The 20,591-nt window shown below is 35.7% G+C and overlaps 1 protein-coding gene across 14 annotated transcripts in view; it reads left to right on the top strand.

Moving 5' to 3' along the window:
• SLIT2 (slit guidance ligand 2) overlaps positions 1–20,591 on the top strand; it is a 244,033-nt gene that overhangs the window by 152,256 nt on the left and 71,186 nt on the right. For all 14 annotated transcript variants that reach the window (XM_071743858.1, XM_071743851.1, XM_071743857.1 and 11 more), the window contains exons 7-9: positions 3,613–3,684; positions 6,445–6,608; positions 8,928–9,066. In XM_071743858.1, coding sequence (XP_071599959.1) covers positions 3,613–3,684; positions 6,445–6,608; positions 8,928–9,066 — 375 coding nt within the window. The remainder of the gene's footprint in view (positions 1–3,612; positions 3,685–6,444; positions 6,609–8,927; positions 9,067–20,591) is intronic.

Raw genomic sequence — 20,591 nt, 5'->3', positions numbered from 1 at the left:
TACTGAAAAGAATATATTCCCTTTTTAAAATGGGGAAGGGCAATATTAATGAAAGCAATTAATTTGTAAATTAGCCATCACTGCTGAAGTGCTGAACATTTTCAGTATTGCCTTTGTTATGTCCTCTGACATCAATTTGGTCTTTCAGACTCTGTTTAAGGAACAATGTACTCTCTATATTTGTCAATCTGGCTGTTTTCAGCGAGGCACTTTGTTAGCAAACACTACTATTACATGCTGTGATATTTCATCATCTCCACATCAACTGCTTTTCGCCTTAACATTTTGAATTGTGCGTGTGTAGATGTATGTGTGTAGGAAAAGATCTTTTTTCCTCCACTGAAGGTTAGTATTGCAATACGCTTTCGAATACTTTTTCTCACTGTCTCAAAGTGGCCATCAGGGAGGTTAAAGGTAACAAAATTATCATCAGTGACCTCTGACCTGTAAATAGTTACTGTAATGAGCAAAGCGCTGCAGTTCCCAAGGGATCTGAGGCACAGGACACATTCCTGAAATATTTTCTCTGTCAGTCAAAAAGTCACATTTTTTCTGGCTTCTCTGCATTAAGAGAAGTGAAAGACTATGTTCAAGTGAATTACTTCGTGGTAGTTTGAATCACACTTGGAAAATCACAGCTCCTTGGAGGGGGGAGCAGCGCAAGGTTTTTTGTTGGGTTTTGAGTTTTTCTGATTTTTTAATATTCTAAAGAAGCTAGATTTGCAATAGATAGTGTCTATATGTCCAAAGAAACTAAAGCATATGTGAGGTGCTGTTGGTAAAGTTTTTATTATAAGGCAATAGTTGGTGTTTCCTATGAGTGAGTGAATTTGACAGCTAAATTTGATTTTTTCAAAGTTGAAATTATAGAATAGCAAGCCTATTGTTAACTTTCTGGTATAAAGCCAAGTATAATGTACTGTGGGTTCAATATTGCATCTAATTGTGACATTGATGAATTGTTGGTTGTCTGTCAGTAAACCTGGTGTTCTGTGAGATTTTTATCTTTGGAACTCATATATATGACAGAATAACTTTTCCAGTGATGGCTTAATATCTTTATTATGGTCATGTAATACAAACCTTTTTAATGGTAATCTTTCTTACTTTTTTACAAAAATTAAGTATCTTCTGCATTTTTGAATGATTGCAATATTTAGTGGTCTAAAAAGGTCATCCTTGCCAGATGAAGTCAGTGGTAAAATTTTCACATCAATTTCAATGAATGGAAAAAAGGAAAAAAACCAACACCACTTTAACATAATATTCTGCTGAAAAATTAGGTACTTAAGATTTTCTGAATTAATATACGTAGAATATTAGCATTGTTCAAATATAAAACTAATGTTCACTATCTGAATGCTGTGATAAGCAATGATGTAGAGATTAAGTTTTTTAAAAATTGGGGTAGATATTTTAAACAATACTGAGAGGTATGTATCTAATTCAGTTCCCTTTCCAACATAGTTTAAAGAATGAAAGAAATGTTGATCAGACCATACTGGGTATGCAGTGAATAACATTTAAGACCACATGTTTTTTTTTCATGTGGAGCTAATTAATTTATCTAAGCAAAGAATGTTTATATTACGTCAAACTACAAGTATACGATAAAGGTCTTAAATAATCTTTAAATTTATCCAGGATGTAATCCTCTTCAATGACAGCTTGAAATGTTTACCAAAGTAACATGTCATATAGTATTTAAATATTTGCATGATCCTAGAGACTGTGTTAGCATTAAAGATACAAAATCAACCTGAAATCTGGGCAATTTTTTGTATGTTTTAAGAGAAAATCTGCTGTACTGGGTAAATAGTGACTGTAGGAAAAGATACAGTGCTATAATATAAAACTATCTAAGAAATTGGAAAAGATGTCTTCCAATCACCACACTCTTTGCAGTAATATGTAATGCTGAAGTAAAAATATTGAGCCAACTTTTTAAAAAATATCTCTCTATAATGAAATAATTTTTATCGTCACATCAAAGTAGTTATGAAAATTATTTAATTCCTTATGTATCTCTTTCTTCTACTTCTGCTACTCTTATGTAGCCTTGCAAAAACAAATTACTGTCTCCTGTATCCAAAATAAAAAGGCAAATATCAGACATCTGAAATGAAAAATTAAAAAATCTGTAGATACACCTTCTATAAACAGCTAACAGCGATGGAGATCCACACTGATTTCCATTCTCTCATTGAAAAGATGCGATTTCAAAGCCTTGTAAGAAGTCATGCAGGAAGAACTATGACAGCTGCCATTTACCATGTAGGCATTGTAAGAAAATCTTGCCCAGATTTGCTGTCATTTATTCGTTGAGGCACTTTTTGCAAATATACCCAGTAGGCCATTTTTTCTTGTTTCATTTTTGTTCATTTTGAAAAAGGGCATGATTCTCGCTTCTTCTTTTGATTTTTCTCCTCTTGTTATGTAGCCCTAAGGGCACACAGGGAAGATCCCTTTTGCACAGTAGAAAAAACATTTAGGATGTGGAATGAATGAGCACACAAAGGTAAAATGCAGCACAGTGCACCCATAGTTAGTTGCTTGGTTAAAGTCTGATCCTGTTTGGGGTGCTGTGAATTTACCTTCCCGTCTTTCAGGTTCAAAAAATATTTTAAAATTTGTTCAAAATTAGCAGAAACGCACTTAGGGGGGAAAACCAAAAAAAAAGTAAAACATTTTTTGCTTCAAAAGGGAAAGAAGGGTTGGTTAATGGGAATTATTATTCATTAGTGCTACAGTTATGTGTTTCAAATCCCAGAGCACGTTCTCCATTCCGCTCAAATGAGTAATCTCTAACTGTAAACTAAATCCTATCTCATGTTTCCTTGTCCTGAAGTCAAGCTTGTTTGTATTTTATTTGCAGCCTAAAGACAATATTGTTCATAAAATTTCACTGTCTTTTCAAACTACATTAAAAAGTATGATGGGTCTATGGTAGACCACAAATGGATAAGATCTGTTCTTATTTTCTAATTCAGGTTCCGAGCACCCTCTCTAGAATTAAAATTATTAGTTTGGTATTGTAATACTTCGTAATTAGTTTACTATGCAAAGTTCTTACATTGTATATAAGAAGCTTCCCTATTGCTCATGCAGCTCTGGATCAATCTGTAGCAAGCCTTTTCCATTTAAAACCTAGTATCAGCCCAGAGTTAAACTTTTCCTTTCTGGAAAAATTTCTGAAAAAGCAGGCAGATCTTGTATTTGTATGCTCTGGCAAAACCACAGACTTTGAGAAGCTAGAAAGAGAAATCAGAGTCCTACATTCAAGGAACTTTCTCCAAGAACAGTCTTTTTGATGTCAGGATGACAACCTTGGCTTGAATGACATAGATGCTCTCAACAGAAGCTCCATTTGAGTGGATCCTGGGTTACTGGGACCCCAAATTACCTTGGATTTTTAATGGAATTGTCAAACCATAATATTTTACCAGGGACTGAATATAGAGAAAAGGTATATCTAACAGCAGGTTTGGTTTTTTTCCTCATACCCATCCCTGAAAACAGTACACCGTGATTTCAGGAGCTGTGCAATTTTAGAAGTGTAGTAAATGTGAAAGAACTCTTATGATGTTAATGTGCTGTTTCTTGACTTCACAGCACTCTCAACAATAACAACATCACTCGACTGTCCGTGGCAAGTTTCAATCACATGCCCAAACTCAGGACATTGTAAGTAGCCCCACTGAAACTGGCTGTTTTGTGGGTTTTTTTAACTCCTGCAGATAACTTTTTCCTCTTAGCAGTTTTTATAGTGGTCTATAAATAAAATATAGCCAAAGACAGCATAAGCTACAAAAAATATTGAGGTATCATGCAGCTGATTAATGGGAAGTTTGTGGGTGCATGTATGGCAGCAAATTCTGAAAAGTAAAACTAACAAGTGACCCCAAAACTGATGCTTGGGGCTCAGGGAGATGTAAAAGCAATCACCTCCTTTCCCATCAGCTTTTTAGGATGTGGGCTGAATAACTATGAAAGTGGTTTCATGTCCTTTTCCCTACTGAGTTTTCCACAGTTCTGTATTCAGTCACAGAAAAGCTTCAACTTCTATTAGAAAAATAGGGGGTAGCAGGAGAGTTCTTTTTTATATGTTACAGCTGTATAGAGAAAGAAATTGATGTTTTTTGAAAGTCAAAAATTTGTTTTACTTTGAGCTATTGAATGGGTCACATTTCATTTAGAAACATCGAAGAATCTTTGATTGGCTGTCAGATGTGATAAATGGGAAATCTTTATGCTTTTATTACTGTACTGCTAGCAGACCTAATTAAACTAAACTGGCTCTCCAACATTCTTTGTAACATAAAATTACAGCATCATCCGGTAGTGCTATTATAATTAAAGTTGTGTCAGCATTTACAATAAGGTCCCCAATTTTAGAGGTTATGACTTTCACAGATGAACACTTCAGGATTCTAAACCAATGAAAAGAGGGTGTATGCAAGTGAAAGGGTTTGAGGTTGTTTCTCCTGTATGTTTATACTGAAGTAAGAATAAATGTATATTGTGTTGGGTGGCAAAACCAGACTATGTCAAGGTTTTGTCCTGAGGCTCCATTTCAAAGAGGTTTTGCAGTTAAGTGGGAACCAAAAATGAATAGGATGTTTCTATCATAGTTCAAGAGTAGCTCTTACTGTAGTTCTAGTTTTACAAAGAGCCTGTCTGTTTCCTTTTACACTCACTGGGTTGCACAACTGTTTTGAAATCTGTAGGGCCATTCACCTGAGTTAACGTACCAGTAGTAACTGCTACATAAACTTCAGGAAGGTGAGGAGTTCTGTTGATTTCATAACAATTGTACCTCTTCTTGATTGGACAAATAACAAGAGCACTTCCATCATGCTGACCATGTGGTTTTGGTGGCCTCAGTGAGATTTTGAGAATAGAATTCCATTTCATTCTTTCAGGTCTGCAGATTGAAAACATGAATCTCTGGGCCTCTTTCAAACCTCCAAATACAGTTTATATTCTGAACCACAACTTACAGTGAATCAAATTAGCAACATTTACACTTTTTTCGTGGGACATTTCATCTTCAATAAATGTAGTTTAGAAACAAAAGAAGATGGATACACTAGAGTCCCAGGTTACAGCTGTAACATCCCATTTGCACTCAAAATGTGGTTGTATAACTGTATTGATTTCAGCTGCATTTGTTCTGATTTGCAATGGTGTTCTTGCCTACAGCTGGCCACAGATTGTACTGGATGTGTGTGCTGTGTTGTGAGCTGTATTTGCAAAGCACCCACCCAAGAATTAGTACAGGAAAATACATTGCCTTTTATTCCTAGTCTCTTAAGGAGGGGGGGAAAAAAAAATCAGTTAGTTGAAACTACGGTTTATGTTGGTTACACATTTCGTGTTGCTTTACAAGTAGGGTATTTTTTTTCATGGCTTAATTAGACCTCATCTAAATTCTGATTTTCTTGCACTTCCTTTGCAGTTATTTAGTTAGACTTGAGCACATCAGCTAAAAAGGACGAAAATTACATTACTCTATTATGGATGATTCTAAGAAAGGATTTGATTTATAACTGTGGACATCCTTCTGAAGTTTGAAAGAATGTAGGAGCCAGAGAAAAGAAAGAGCTAGAGAAAAGTAATTTACCTAATTTAGTGAATACATTTGTCTTATATTTTATCAATGGCAAAGTGCTTTTTGCCACTTGGCAAGGAGCCATGGTCTTGTGTCATACCCTGCCAACAGAGAGGCTACTTACTTAATTCCATCACTTGCTGCCATTTGGTCTTTTAATTTCAAGCACTGCTTAGAACATAGGTCCCTAGAAGCCAAAAGCAGCTAATCCCCCTTTCTCTGATGAAACAAAAAGAGGAAATCAGAAAAGGGATGTGAAAGAAGATGTTTTATATTGAGTTATTACTCTGTCTTGTTCAGCAGAAAATTAATATGACCTGTTAAAGGGGTTTTGCAGACTGTTTCTATAGAGACTAATAATGGCCAGACTTACAGATACATCTAATTGGAAACCAAATCTTTTATTAACTCTTTTTTTTTTCTTTCTTTTTTGACAGTGTATTATCATTATAAGGCAATTTACTTGAGACATTTTTTTTCTTATTCACTATTTGTACAGATATGGACTAAAAAGTCCCACGGCAGCTTTCAAGCTTTTGTATATTTACTTCTTTTAGAGAAGACAAAAGAAACTACACATAGATTATTTTATTAGGAAATCTTTTTTAGTTTCCAATTAATTAGACCATAAATAAAATGTAATTTTGCTGCTTGTGTGGTTGCATTTATAGCATCTACCTTTCAATGCAAGATGTGAAAAATTGACATCTCATGAACAGTTTGTATTAATGAGCCAGCATGGTTGCTTGCTGAAGGAGGGGCCGGGAAAAACCAGTTGCTCTACGTTTTCTTTTTCCTACCTTGAAATTATTGACACCTTTTTTTCCATGCAGTCGTCTCCACTCCAACAACCTCTACTGTGACTGCCACCTGGCCTGGCTGTCGGACTGGCTGCGGCAGCGCCCGCGGGTCGGGCTCTACACCCAGTGCATGGGACCCTCCCACCTCAGGGGACACAACGTCGCCGAGGTCCAAAAACGGGAGTTTGTCTGCAGTGGTAAGGGAAAGAGATTTTCTCACCTGATCCTGTTACAGAACACACCTACTGGCAGCTCAGTGGTGATTGCTAATGCTGCAATGATGGTGCCTTTCTGCTGGCTTCTGCATAACCCAAGCATTAATGCTTATTAAAAAATAAACTCGTTAATTTTTGTTTTTTCCGCTCGTTGTATCTTGTGGGTAGGGGGGGTGCTTCTGTCCTTACAAATGCTGCATTCACACGGATTATGTAGCCAACTGAAAACATAATTATGGTGGAGAGATGCAGAAAATTAAATAAAAGGTGCACTGGCTGGGAACAGAAGGCCTTTTGTAATAAGAAATTATTCTTCTTTAACTTCACAGATTGTTGCTTTTTCTTGTTGTTATTTTCTGCTGTTAAATAATATTCTGAAGCGCTAAGTAATGTTCTGAATGTTATTGGTATGCTTTAGTGCCTCAGGTTATTTTCTGATATGAAATAATGAAATGACTAACAGTTCATTACTAATCACGTTTTCTCTATTCAATTTTTTTTTCCTTTATTCATATCTCCTAGATGATGAAGAAGGCAAGTGTATCTTTCTTACTTAAATATATTTAGATTCAGATTGAAAATTTTCTGTAAACTTTCTCTACTTTTTCAAGTTTTCTCAGCAACATGAAAAAAACAGCTGGACTGCAGTTATCTGTCTTTTCAAGTGATTCTACGGGGTTATTTATACTTCCAGATTTTCTACAGACCCCCAGAAGCTTATTACCAAATATTCCAAAATTTTCACAGACCTGTGCTTTTAAGGAAGTTTTATGGAGAGCACTTTATTTTGTCCTTATTAAATGGGCTCTGACACTGAAGTGTAAGGCACCACTATCTTTGCATGGCAAATGCTAACAGTATTGTTACCATTAATTCTGCTTTTATGTACACTTAAAAGGACTCCTACACAAGATCATTTCTTGTATCCTATTTGTAAATGGTATGACTGCAGTGCCCAAGCATCAAGAACAGTTTTATAACTTGGTCATTTATAAATGATGGTTTTGAGGAAGGGGAATAACCATGTTTTCTCCCTGGATCACTGTATTTTTTTTCTAATAAAGGTAGGTGAAATATTTCCTACCTGTTAGTATAAAAAGAGTAGTATATAATACTAGTGTTGGCAGCTATTTGTACTTTTTAAAAACATACATAAATGTGTATCCAAATTATTATATAGTAAACTACTGTCTCAAAAGACCTTTTCAGTTTTTTTATAACTTGAGTGCTTGTTATTTGAAGCTGCAAATAGGAACATCCCTGGTTGCAATTTAGTTATCAACATAACCTTCCTATGTTAATATAGGACATTAAATATAGTGAGAGAGAGATTAAGTTGGGGATTCATAGTGAAGAAGTTTTTTCCCCTCAGAAATTCAAAACAGTCTCTATTTCCTTTAGATTAATAAAAAAGACAGAAAAAGAGGGCTTCATGCCTTTTTCATACCCTTTGTGCCTTTTTCTGTCACTAAAAAACAGCAATTCTGTGATACTAAATTGACAAAAGAACGAGTCCATTAATATATTAAAAATATGCACTCTATTTGCAGGAAAATATAGTAACTTGTTTACTCTCTGAAGCATACCTAAATACCAAATGATTATGTTTACATGTAATTATTAATAATATAAACTATATTAACATACATTACAAGAGCTTGGGAGAGTAAGTAATGTCTATTAGCCACCTGAGTTGGTAAAAATGAAAGATTTTGGGAGGTGGAGTTCTACTGAGCTAAAACTGAGAGTGAGAGGAGGAAGTCAATGCTTCTACTTATTTTTGTGACTGAATTATATCATCATATCTCCAAAATTGGCTGTAAGCATAACTGAAGAACTGTATTCAAATAAGTATTTGCAGAAGAGAATGTAACTAGCACCTTTTTGTAGCTGAATTTGTTCGTTGCAATTGCATTTTTAACACTACACGAAATTCTGAAATCTAAATAAATCACTAACCAGTTCTTAAAGCACAGGATAAATAAAATATGCCTTAAAAATGAATCACACTTAGACTTCTCAAACAAGATGATTTAGAATGTGAGTTGCTAAAGAAACAGAAAAATAATGAAATGGCTGCAAAATAGTTGAGGATTTGCTTCTCACCTCAGTATCGTATCAACGTATTCCTATTAACTGGGTGTTTAAATTAATGCAATTCAAAAATATTGATAGGCTGCAGTGTTTATCTTAGAAGCTGAGCTTTAAATGATGCTTTAAGTGATGTTCTACTGTTGAGGTAGAGGGGACTCCTGTGTGAGAGCATTGTACAATTTGAGGAGAAACTCTTTTCCTTTGCAGGTCACCAGTCCTTCATGGCTCCATCCTGCAGTGTCTTGCATTGCCCTAATGCATGCACCTGTAGTAACAACATTGTGGACTGTCGGGGGAAAGGCCTGACTGAGATCCCAACCAACCTGCCAGAAACCATTACTGAAATGTGCGTAATCTGACTTTTTTTCAGTGAATTTTTTTTTTTTTTACTTCACCAAATTGTAAGTACTGTTATTTCTCCTTAGGATGTGAATAATAATCATGCTGTGAGTACACTATTGCTGCTGTTAGAAATACTGACCTGGCTGACCTTACCTGAGCCAACTCAGTCACTTGGCTATATAAATAAAAACTACCTTTCACCCCTCACAAAAAAAAATATCTCTGCTTAAAAATAAAAAGACTACTTAAAAAATCATGGTAGTGCCTGGAAAGGCTGCATAGACTTTTTTCATTATTTAACAAGTTGTATACTAAGGTTTTTACTTGCTTATGTACGTCTGTGCACAGAGAGGAAGAAAAATACTGCAAGAAAAAAATAGGGAATATGTCTCAAACATTCCCCACTATATTTCTTCTCCTAACCACAGGAGCTAGCAACTGAAATGGGATTAGAGACACTTGAAGACTGATTTGTTCATCATAATTCTAGACCTACATAGTTTAGTGGGGATACATGGTGTTAACATCTATGCTTACTGGAGAAATTCAGTAGGAGAGATTGGAAGAGTGTTCCTGAATCTTTATTTTAGGGGTCTTTGCTCCCAAGAAATGAGAGGATGTGGGACTTACTAACTGACTACTAACTCAATATTTTGGGAGGCCAAAACCTTCCTTAATTGATCTCCTTCCTTTTCTCTGAATTCTTCTGATTTTTGTTTTATCTGCAATGACAAGAGTTGAAACAGTAGGCCCGATGATAATGAACCATCACATTACATTAGTGGAATTTTCATTTTATTTCCCTTGCCTTTTGCAGCCTAATACTTGTTTTCTTTAACAACCAGTACACATTGCACCGTGTTTTCCACTGAACTATCCAGGAAAGCTTTTTTTTCTTATCTCTTACAGTTTTGTCAGGAACCAGAAGTTCATTGATGTAATCGTATAATTCCATCTACAGACATTCCTGAACATTTAATCTGGTTGGATGTTGCTTTTTAAAGCTGCTCTATGACAGAGCTCAGTCCTCTCTGCTTTTAACAAATTTCAACATGCGGAAAGATTGTGACATTCCAATTTTGTTATCATACAATAAAAACTTTTTCAAAGCTTTATTTTTAAAGAAGTACTTTGCAACTGTTGCTTATAGCAACCCACTGAGATTGGATTAGAAAGAATGATTGTATCCCATAAAATAATCTGTTTTATTCACATGTTCCTTATGTGACAATGTTGTCAGTTTGCCAAAATGGTAGCTGACAGTAAATATTTGAAGAGATGAGAGCGTGCTGTCACGGTAACACTGAGAATGCTGAAGAGCTGCTGAATGCAAGGCAGAAGGGTATAGTGAGCACTATATTTCCATCACCATTATACAGTTCCCACACACATGGCATCATTATATTAATCACCATTTTGAGCACATGCTTTGGCAGAAGCTCCCCAGTTCTCAGGAGAGAGGGAAAAAGAAATGTGCTGGTTCCCTGTTGCTTTCTGAAGGATGTACAGGCTTTCAACAGCCAAATATTATTTATTAACTCATTATGATAATACTACTGTACCAGATTCTTGTGCACACCACAAGAAAATTGGCATTTACACTTCTATTTTACATGTGGTAGATGTTGTCCAGTCTTTTCAGAGTGTTCCTCATTTGTCAGGGGTTTCTTTTCATTTTCAACTCAACATTGTAATCTTATTTTCTCTATACACTTCATTTGAAAAATCTGTAATTCTTTCAAATTCTTTTCCTCTGGGCAAGTTTCTCTGCCCTACAATGTCACCACCTGTTTGTGGGCTGTATTTGCAGAAACCAGTGCTGAATATTACCAGCCTGCCATGTTCCATACTTCAAGCAGCTTCATGGCTTGCAAAAACCCCTGGTGCTTACATCTTTCCTACCTTTTGTCTTTGTGTTGTTTTCTCATGGGAATAACATGTTTCCATGAGGCTGATATTAAACTTTATTGTCATCCCTACTTTACAGAACTGGTTAAAATTGGACAGCTTATTTTTGTGAGATTTCATATATCATTACCCATTTCTGTCTCTTGTTTGTTCTTGTATGTATAGCAGGTTACTCTTGATTAAAATATAATCAGAATTTAGTTTTTGAAAGACCATAATCCAGTTATTTTTTTCAATGAAGTTCTTGTGAAGTTTACCTTCAACATACACTCTGTTTTGTTATATTTTTCCTTGTTCTCATCCTTTCTCAAAATGGGAAGCCTGACCCTCTTCACTCCTGTGTACCTTATGAAGCACTAATTTCTTCCTTTTTGGCAACACAAATATTCCCAGTCCATCTGGGATGATGCTGCATAGAATCTAGGTGGTAATAATGCTGCTCTCTATCCTTGTAGTGCATATATTTAAACTGTAGGTTTGAATGTGTACATTCCATACTGACAATTTTTTTTTTCCCAGGGGATTGATAAATTAACCTCTTTCTAAATAATGTGCTAAAAAAAACAAACCCAAACAAAAAAAAAAAAAAAAAAAACAAAACTTTAAATGGAATAATTAATTTCTTAACTATCAAAAATTGGCAGATTAAATTGGGTAAAAATTTACATATTGAATCTCTGAGAGAGCTCATTGGGGAAAAGAAAAAGAAGAGGAATTCTGTTTAGAGACTAATACTGATGTCATGACCTTGCATTGCCTTGGTAGTTCTGTGGGACAACTGTTTCAGGATGATATTTTAAGACAGCAGGAGCTGCCTTCTCTGCTGATGGCTGCTGATCCTGTAGCAGAGCTGGCAAGGAGACTCTGTGCTTGCACTGCACTGCAGCCTCGTTGTCTCTGAGCTTGGTGTCATAGCCTCATATTGAGGAAAATGAGTTTGCACTGGCAGCTCTATGGTTTAGGAATGTGCAGGAGTTCTGTGATGGTGGGAGCAAAGGAGGCAGAGCCAGTTGTTTCATTCCAGTGCAGCTGGATTCAAGGTGTTGCTGAGAGGGTTTTGTCATACCAATCTGTCTGACTTCTCCATTGGTACAGAAGCCAGTTGACTAAACGTAGCAATTCCCATGGTGTGAAGTCAATTAGCAGGGAATGCCTTGTCTGCCAAGAGCCTCTTGGGAAGATGCCTTCAGTAGCAGCACTGCTTATCTCCCCATAGCTGCCTGTGAAGATGGAAGGAGAATAAAGACCGTTGTGTTCCTCTCTTTTTTCCCTTCTGTAGTGATAAAGCTCAGAGAATAACTGAGTATTCAGCATCTCCATAAATGTAATTCTTAATCTTCATTGACTTGGTACAATTACACCTTTCCTGCAAAATTAATTCTCTTTATTATATAAATAAACTCGTGCACAGGCTAAATAAGAATACCTAAGCTTTTTTTTCAGGGTCTGTCCAATAAATGGGATATTATTTGAGAAAGAAATTTCAGATTCCACATATATATTGAAAAACAAAATAATTGGTTGAGCACCTAGACTCCCCTGGCTTTAGTGTGCCTATGGATTCTGCAGGAAGCACAAAATGAGTAAAGTGAGCAGATAGACCTTTGCCTCTGGGCCAACTGGAAAGGTTTTGTATCATGAGTGACCTTCACAAAATATTTTTGGGAGCTTAAAAATATTTCCCATAGACCTGTTGTTTTAATGTCTGTATTGTAATCATTGTGAGGCAAAATACATTGCCCATATGTCACATATTAATAGTCTTCAGACTTAAAACACTCTTAAACTTCATGTTGCCTTACTTTAGCTTTTTTCCATTGACTTAATGCAATGCTCATTCATTAGAAATGTCATAGAGGTAATTTAGATTTGCTGTTTAAACCACTCCTCTTTTAGAGAAATCTTTTTGGCATGTTTGTCTACTGAGCTTATCCATGTAGGTATAATACAGCTCACATATTAAAGGTCATTCTTAAGGTTTGGAACTATTACTTTAATTGTTTTTATAAACTATAGCCTTTCTAACGGAGATAGCATTTATCAGCCTCTGTACAGACATTCCTTCCACATTTTAGTTTTTTTCAGGACTGTTAATCTCTTTTCACTTGGTTGCTTTTTAGAATTCACCTTCTGCATGAAAATTCTTTGAATGATGGGCAGAAATAACTGGTTCGCTCTGAATAGAGACTTTTTGGCACATGTTCAAACAGACTATCAGAAACCTTACAAATAGCAACTCAACAACAATTCTATTAATTGTGCTGGTACCTTCTCTCAAAATTGTGTGACAGGCTCTTATTTCAAAAGAAGCAGCCAAAAAGCCATTAATGAGGTAGACTGTCTTGTGAAAACGCTACTTGCACATTTTTCTGATTTTCTCATCCCTTCTGTGGCTTGAACTACCAGTGAAAGTGGCTCTAAAACCTCTTTCCTTGCTGTAGAATTATGAATAAAAGGAAATAAATACAACTGCAATAAGTATTTCTAAGGATGGGGCAGGAGGGAATTATGGGCTCTGTTGACCACAGCTTTGTATACACGATTATTTAAGCAAGCAAGCATGGAATTAAATGGATTGGGGTTTTTTTTCCATTTTTTGTTTATATTAAAACCAAGTAATCAAAGGAGGGACTTAATTAAATTGTTCCTTTTTAGACTGGTGTTTTGTTGGGGGTTTTTTGTAACATTCATTACAGTGGTGTTTTGAGGGGAGGAAGGCTTGCTGGAGAGGAGGGTGACTGAAGGGTTGCCACTGTTAACTAAGCTAGAGTTGGGTAAATAATTTTAGTCTTTGTGAGGGGCAGAAAAGACCCTAAAGCACGTCATATATGGAAAGAACATACAGGATTCAGGAATTTTAACTGGTCGTCTGCATAATCACTGAAAAATCACTGACTTTGTAATTAACATGGCCTTCAAGATAAAGTCAGACTTTCTTATGAATGGAGCTTTCAAATGTTTGAATGCCAAAAGTAGAAGCTGTACAGTTGTTTCGTGATAATTTTATTTACATTTCCCATGAGTTTCCTAACTTGGCCTGTCAGATTTCTGTCATCTTGCCTTCCTCATTTCTACTATTCTTTGTCTCATTTTCATCTGTGTCCTTCTCATGCTCCATTATACTTTGTTTTTATAAGTCTGTTGATTAATGATTGTGTATTATGCCAAACACTCACCTTCCTCTTTGTGAGCCGTGTGATACTAAGCAGAATTAAAAGCTCCTGAGATTGCTTCTCATAGTAACACTCAAATTATATTAAAGAAGAAAGGGGGAGGAGAGGGGGGAGGAAAGAAAGTGAATATAGAGAAAAGGGAAAAAGAAAGAAGGAAAAGAAAGCAAAGGAAATGAGATATGACAGAACTGAACTTGACAGATGGACTTAACCGAGAAAGAGTGCTGAGTGACCTGATCACACTGCAGACACTGGGGAAGTCCATTGCATAAATGCAGGATTTTATTTGAGAATTAGGAGCAATATATATCTATCTATGCCAAGCCTAGCTTGGAAAACATATAGTTCACCATTTCTGTTGTCTTTAAAACCTTATCCTTAGTCCAAAGTACATCCTTAAATAATTATCTGTTGAACAGGGAGACTCTTACATTGAGATGCAAAGATGCTTTTAAGGAGGACCCCTTGCAGAGAAAAGTCACTTGGGAAAGGTTTAGGCACATTTATTGAAGACAGTTCAAAGATTCACATAGGAGGAAAACTCTGAAATGTCAGAGATAAGGAGCTTTCACTATTTTTAGCAGCTCAAAGTGTGATTTGGCTATCTCCACTAGCCTGACAGAAATGAGAGCAAAGCCTGCATATTCACAGCTTGAAAGGAATGGGTCTGAGTGCTGAGGGGAGGATGCAGTAAGTTACAGAGTGTTCAATTGATGGTGGTTTTCCAGTGTTGTCTACATTGTTTTTAATTTTATTTTGCTTTCTAGTTTAAATCAAAACATAGATCTTTTTAGGACCTGTACAGAATGTTATCTCATAAATACAATTTACCTCTTAAATAGTCAAGCTGTGAGCCAGAAGTCTTAAATATCCAGGGAAGATCTGGAAAGGTTTTTCCAAATGTCTTTCTATGTATATATAGACACTGCTGTTGTTTCACTGTGTATTGTTAAGATTTCAGTTGGTTGAAAGAATGCCCTGTAATAGTACCTGTCTTTTCCCCAAAAATATGTGGTAACTTGCTGCCCTAAGCAGATAGATCTCTTTGGTTTCACTGCAAAATGTTTCATAGCCATTTGGTTATTCTTACAGCTCTTTTTGAAACTTTTTGATTTACCAAAATCTTTTCTTAATTCCTGACATAGCAAATGCATGCAAAACTGGCAGTGTATGCAGATGCCCAGTGAAAAAATGACATCAAGTTAAAAATATAATAATTATTGTAGCATTCAGTTGCTTCTGAATGCCCATACATTTGTATCAGTTTTTGTGTCAGTTTTTGAATTTTCAAAAATCACTGGATTGAAGTAAAGCACTTTAAAAGATTCAAAACTAGGTACCTTGTGGAGATGTTGCTGTTTGATAAATGGCCCTTTGACAAATTCATGTGATCTGACCAGTATTTCCTCAGCTCCTCATCCAACAGTCCAAACTTTTGAGCTACTCCATAGAGCTCCCATGCTTTTAAAATTAGTATTTTCACATACGCTTCTTTTCAGTGGTACTTCATGAGTACTTTTCTTCAAATCTTCTCATATCCCAGAGGTTTTTAAGACCAATAATTTTTAAGACCAATCCTGACTAATGCATTGGGCTTGATACTAATTTTTTTTTACCAGTGAGTTAGGGAGACATTCTGCTTTTCAGTGAAATATAGAGGTTTTGCTTCTGTTTTGCTTAGAAGTTACTGTATTTTTATGTCCAGAAGCTTTTATCAAATATCAGCACATGGGGTTTAGATGTATAATTATTAATTACAATGTATTAGTTATACACTTATCTTTTCCCTAGAAGTCTGCTCAAAGCAATTCACAGGAGTATGTCTTTACATATGGAGGAGGACCAAAAGAGGTTCCAAATAAAAAGAAAATATCTGGTGCAAAATAGCTGATATTAAACCAAATTTTTAGTATCAATATACACTGTGACTGAATATTTCCACTTCCTGAACCACCTGATATTAAATTGGTTTAATCTGTAAATGCAAACATGTTCATTCACTTTGAAAAAATCTTTGCATGGAAATAAATCTAATACTGCCTTGTAGTTTTTCTAGAAAGGTTTTATGATTTGCCACTCACTGTCATGACACTCAGTTTAGACAGTTTGTGGCACCAATGCTGTTTTCTCTATATACTTTTTTTTGATAATGGGAAGGTTGCTGTTTCTTAACAAAACCCATAATTATGCCCATTGCAATACAAAAAAAAAAAAAATTTCTTTGCTTTATCACAGATGTAGACACTTGCTAAATCTTAGCATCTTTCATATGATATACAAATATAAACACAAAATAATTACGTGCGAATAATGAATTATCCATGAGACAGTGACCTGAATAAATGTGAAACAAAATTGGATAAAGGAATCTGTTGAAGTATTAAAATAATTACCTGAAGTATTAACATGCTTACTTTAATATATTTAATTTGCCAGTACTGATTTCATTGAATTACAGCTAACTTATCTTTGGGATTACTATCTTTCTCAGGCAAAGCTAAAAATGCATTCCACTTGACTGCTTCAAAAATAGGTGGTTTTGATAATTTGATATCTAATCTTGTCTGCTTAATGCACACAAGAGAAATTGTTTGTCGTGCTCTTACTTAAGTATCTTCCTAATCTGAAAATGACTGGTAAACCATGTGGCTTTATGCTTTGGGGAAAAAGAAAAACCAAAAAACCCAACCACCACAAACGTCCTTATTTTAGCTGTCAGACAGTAATTTTTGATGAGCGTGTGTTCTCTGCTGCCATGGCTCACATATTTGACTTTCTCCATACCCTTGTGTCCTAACTTAAAAACTAATTAGATTCAGAGGACAGAGGGTTATTTTGACAGTCAAGAGGATGTAGCACAGAACACAACAACAGGAGAAAAATCATCTGCAACCAGTGCTGGTATCCAGACACACTGGAAGGTACTGGCCAGAATGAACACTGCTTCACCTCAGAGGGTTTCAGCAAGGTTCTGGTGGGTATTGAAGTAGAAAAGGCATCTTGAAGAACCTCTCTGTTCTCTGCCAAGTAAAAGAAACTGACTGAAGCATAGAATAAATGAATATTTCATACTGCACGAAGGCAAGCTGGAGAGAAGGCCCATCCAGCTCTTCCAGAAAATCCCTCATAGATGTCTGACAGCTGTGCCACACTCAAAGGTGCTGTCACTTGTAGATTTTATTTTCCCATATGGCTCTTCACTACTGATAACTTTTCCTCAGCAATAATGTGTGAAGTTACTGCAAAAGAAACTATGGATACTGATTTATTGCTATTTTGTGTTTCATCATCAATGAAGGGCTTTCTTCTTAATTTTTTTTCATGCAAAATACATTGTCCAGTAACCAGCAACCACTTGTGAAGAGCGTTTTCAGTTAAAAAATATCATTTGCATTTTTGTGGCAAATATATTATGTAAGTCCATGTATTAACAGGTTGTAAGGACTCCTGCCAGGTTGTTGCTCTTGCACAGTGGTGAGATTCTCAAGCTGGTGTTCCTGCTCAAAGGGAACAGGTTGACAAGCCACTGCTTATGGTGAGCTAAGCCTATAGCAGGATTACATCTCATTTTTGTGAACTTAATGTAGCAGTGCTGAGCAGCCCAAGTAGTTTTTGTAGTATAACGACTCTCATCAAAAATAGGCTAATTAGAGAGGCTCTGACTTGACTCTAGGTGACTCAGGCTAATTGCAGTGGAGCTGCAAATTTGACAAATGCCAAAGTACTGAGCAAATAATTCTTTTAAGAAGTGGTGCATTTTGCCTACAACCCGACTCTGTAATAATTAAGGAATGTAAAGCCTGTCATCATCAGTGGTGCTGTAGGGTTGAGAGCATGAGAAGGCTCTGTGATGATAAATGATTCTGTAAAAAATGAATCAAATTCAGGTTTGGGACTTGCTTTTGAGTAAATGCAGTGATTTGTTTAATAGCTTTAGAATGACAATTCGTGTTACTTTTCTGATGTAATGCAGACTAAGGAGTCATCTGTCATTTACAATCAATACCCTGAGGAAATACTCTGAGGAAAGACTTGATAGAACAATTAGACTGGATGTTAGAGTTTGGCAAGCTTTAGGGCAGCACTGACAGTGATTCTTTATATGCAAATATTTAGGAAACTGTCAACCATATTTATTAATACACAGAATTAGAACCTGAAATTCTAAAGTTCACATAATATGGTCGTTCAGAATACATCTTTTGTTTTGTTAGACATGGATGATATCACAGATTTCAACAGATTTCATTTGCTGCTAAAGTTAGTAGTGACATTTAATGGATATAAGCACTCTGGAGGTGCAGTTGCTGAGAAAGAAAAAAAGGTACTTTGTTTAATAGCCTCAAGGATTCCTGTAGCAAAGGGAGACTATTACTGTTTCCTTATTTTAAAAACAAACAAAAAATCCCTAAAAACCTGGCAGATGTTGCATCTGGTGAGAGATGTTTTGGCTGTATATTGCAGTTCTTCAGATTCAGGAGCTGCAATGAATCCCATCACTGAAATCTATTTTCTATTTTCTGACAGCTGTTTTTGCCATTTACTTTAAAAGCAGATGGGGAAAATGCAAAGAAGAGCTGTCAATTTTATTACCATGTATAATCAGCATCTGTGCAATACATCAGACTCATTGCAGAGCCTACACTTTCTTCTCTGTAGTAAAAATTCTTCTGGGGTTTCTTGACAAGCTTGTTGCAGACTTTTTCTAAATGAGTAGATGCTAGAATGAAAATTGCAGATTAATTAACTGCTAAAGCCACGATTGTATTGATGGAATTTATTTAATCAAGATGTTATGTTCTGATTGTTTAATTATAATTAATTAACAATTATAATTGTTTAATTTGCTGCTCCATAATCAAACTCATGTTTTCTTAAGGGAGCTGTTTTATTTTCTTTTAATGTTCCAAAATACTTTTTAGATAAATCTCTGACCCCTTAATATGCATTTAAGCACAGCACATCTCTGTGCAGTTTTTTTTTACCTTTTCCTACTCAGTAGGCTTAGTATATTGTACCCCATCTGCACAATTTAACATGAAAAAGATTCTGTAGGGAACAGGGTATTCTTCATTCCCAGTCTGCCTTCTTTCCTGGTGCAGAAATCTTCCCTAGAAATGACTTTTTATAGCGGGGAAAATAAGCTGGTTTAAAAGTGTCAGTCTAAATAAGCATTTTGTCTGTCTCTGTAAGTGTGGAAGTGGTGATCAGGGATGCTGTGCTCCAGGCTTATGGCAGAGAACAGCATCCTCCTGGAAAGTGTCAACTGATTTAGGTGTCACAGGGCTCTCTGGGGACTGGGTGGGAAGAATCCATCTACTGTCTGGGAACCTACTTTGATTTGAGTTGATTAGGTTGGAAGCCACAAGTGCAGGAGCAGTTCTCAGAATAGTAGGTGGCTGTGTATTATGGTGTCTGCAGTGATAAGCAGGAGGGAAAAGAGCTGGAAAAACAAATGTTCACAGTACATTTCCTAGATAGGAGAGATTAGGGAATTGTCTTCAAAAAGGGTTCCAATCAGTTTGGCAGTGTTAAAACACTCATGTATTGATGGAGGACTTCTTTGAAGTGAAATGCTAAAAGGAGCAGGAGACCTAATAATAAGAGCATTAATTAATGTTTGTGTGGTGATGAGCAGGGTACACATGAGACAGTGCAAGCTTTGATGAAGCATGTGCTTAACTGTCTTCTTCCATTATCTTATCTTACTAGATATGCTACTAGAATTGACTGGCTTTTGAAAAAGAAACCACCAAGGCACTGTTTATGATACACAGATGATCATTTATAAAAAACGTCTGGGATGAGTTAGAAAGGAGATGTTGTGTGCAAATGTTAATGTAAGCTCCATGGAAAAATACTAATATTGGCTTTTTGTTCTAGAATATAATGGTACTCCTGGCCACGTCACTGGTGAGCACTTAATAGCTGGTTTTTTTCAGGAACAGATAACCACAGCATCCTTTTCCAGAATTAATAATGTTTCATTTAATATGAAAAATTGATATAAAGGATTTTCTTAATTACTATGGGTTTTATCAGTAGCATGCAAATTTCCTTTAGATACTGTGGATTCTGACCCTGGAATATCTCTAATTAGATTTTCTCTGGAATAGTGGATGCAAATTTGTAAACTGTGAAATTCAGCTGATTCTAGGAAGATAAAGCAGAAGATCAGAGGATAACAAAGCTTGAAATGTGAATTTGATTTACTTTCTTTACAGACAAAGTGAGGTATAAAAAGATTTTTCTTCTTTATTTATATAATCATATTTTCTTTTGTTATGCTAATCTCATTTTCTAAAATGTGATGTGTTTTAGAGCTTACACTTTGGCATGAGTTAACAAAAGGCATACTTGGATGATCCTACTATAACAAATCCTTTATCCAGAAGAGCTTGTAAATTTATCCCAGAACTGCACAGTCTGTCTATTAAACTATAAATTT

The sequence above is a fragment of the Heliangelus exortis genome, chromosome 4, assembly GCF_036169615.1.
Source record: "Heliangelus exortis chromosome 4, bHelExo1.hap1, whole genome shotgun sequence".
NCBI lineage: Eukaryota > Metazoa > Chordata > Aves > Apodiformes > Trochilidae > Heliangelus > Heliangelus exortis.
Note: the sequence above shows the minus strand (reverse complement) of the source record. Positions and strands in the feature narration are given on the sequence as shown.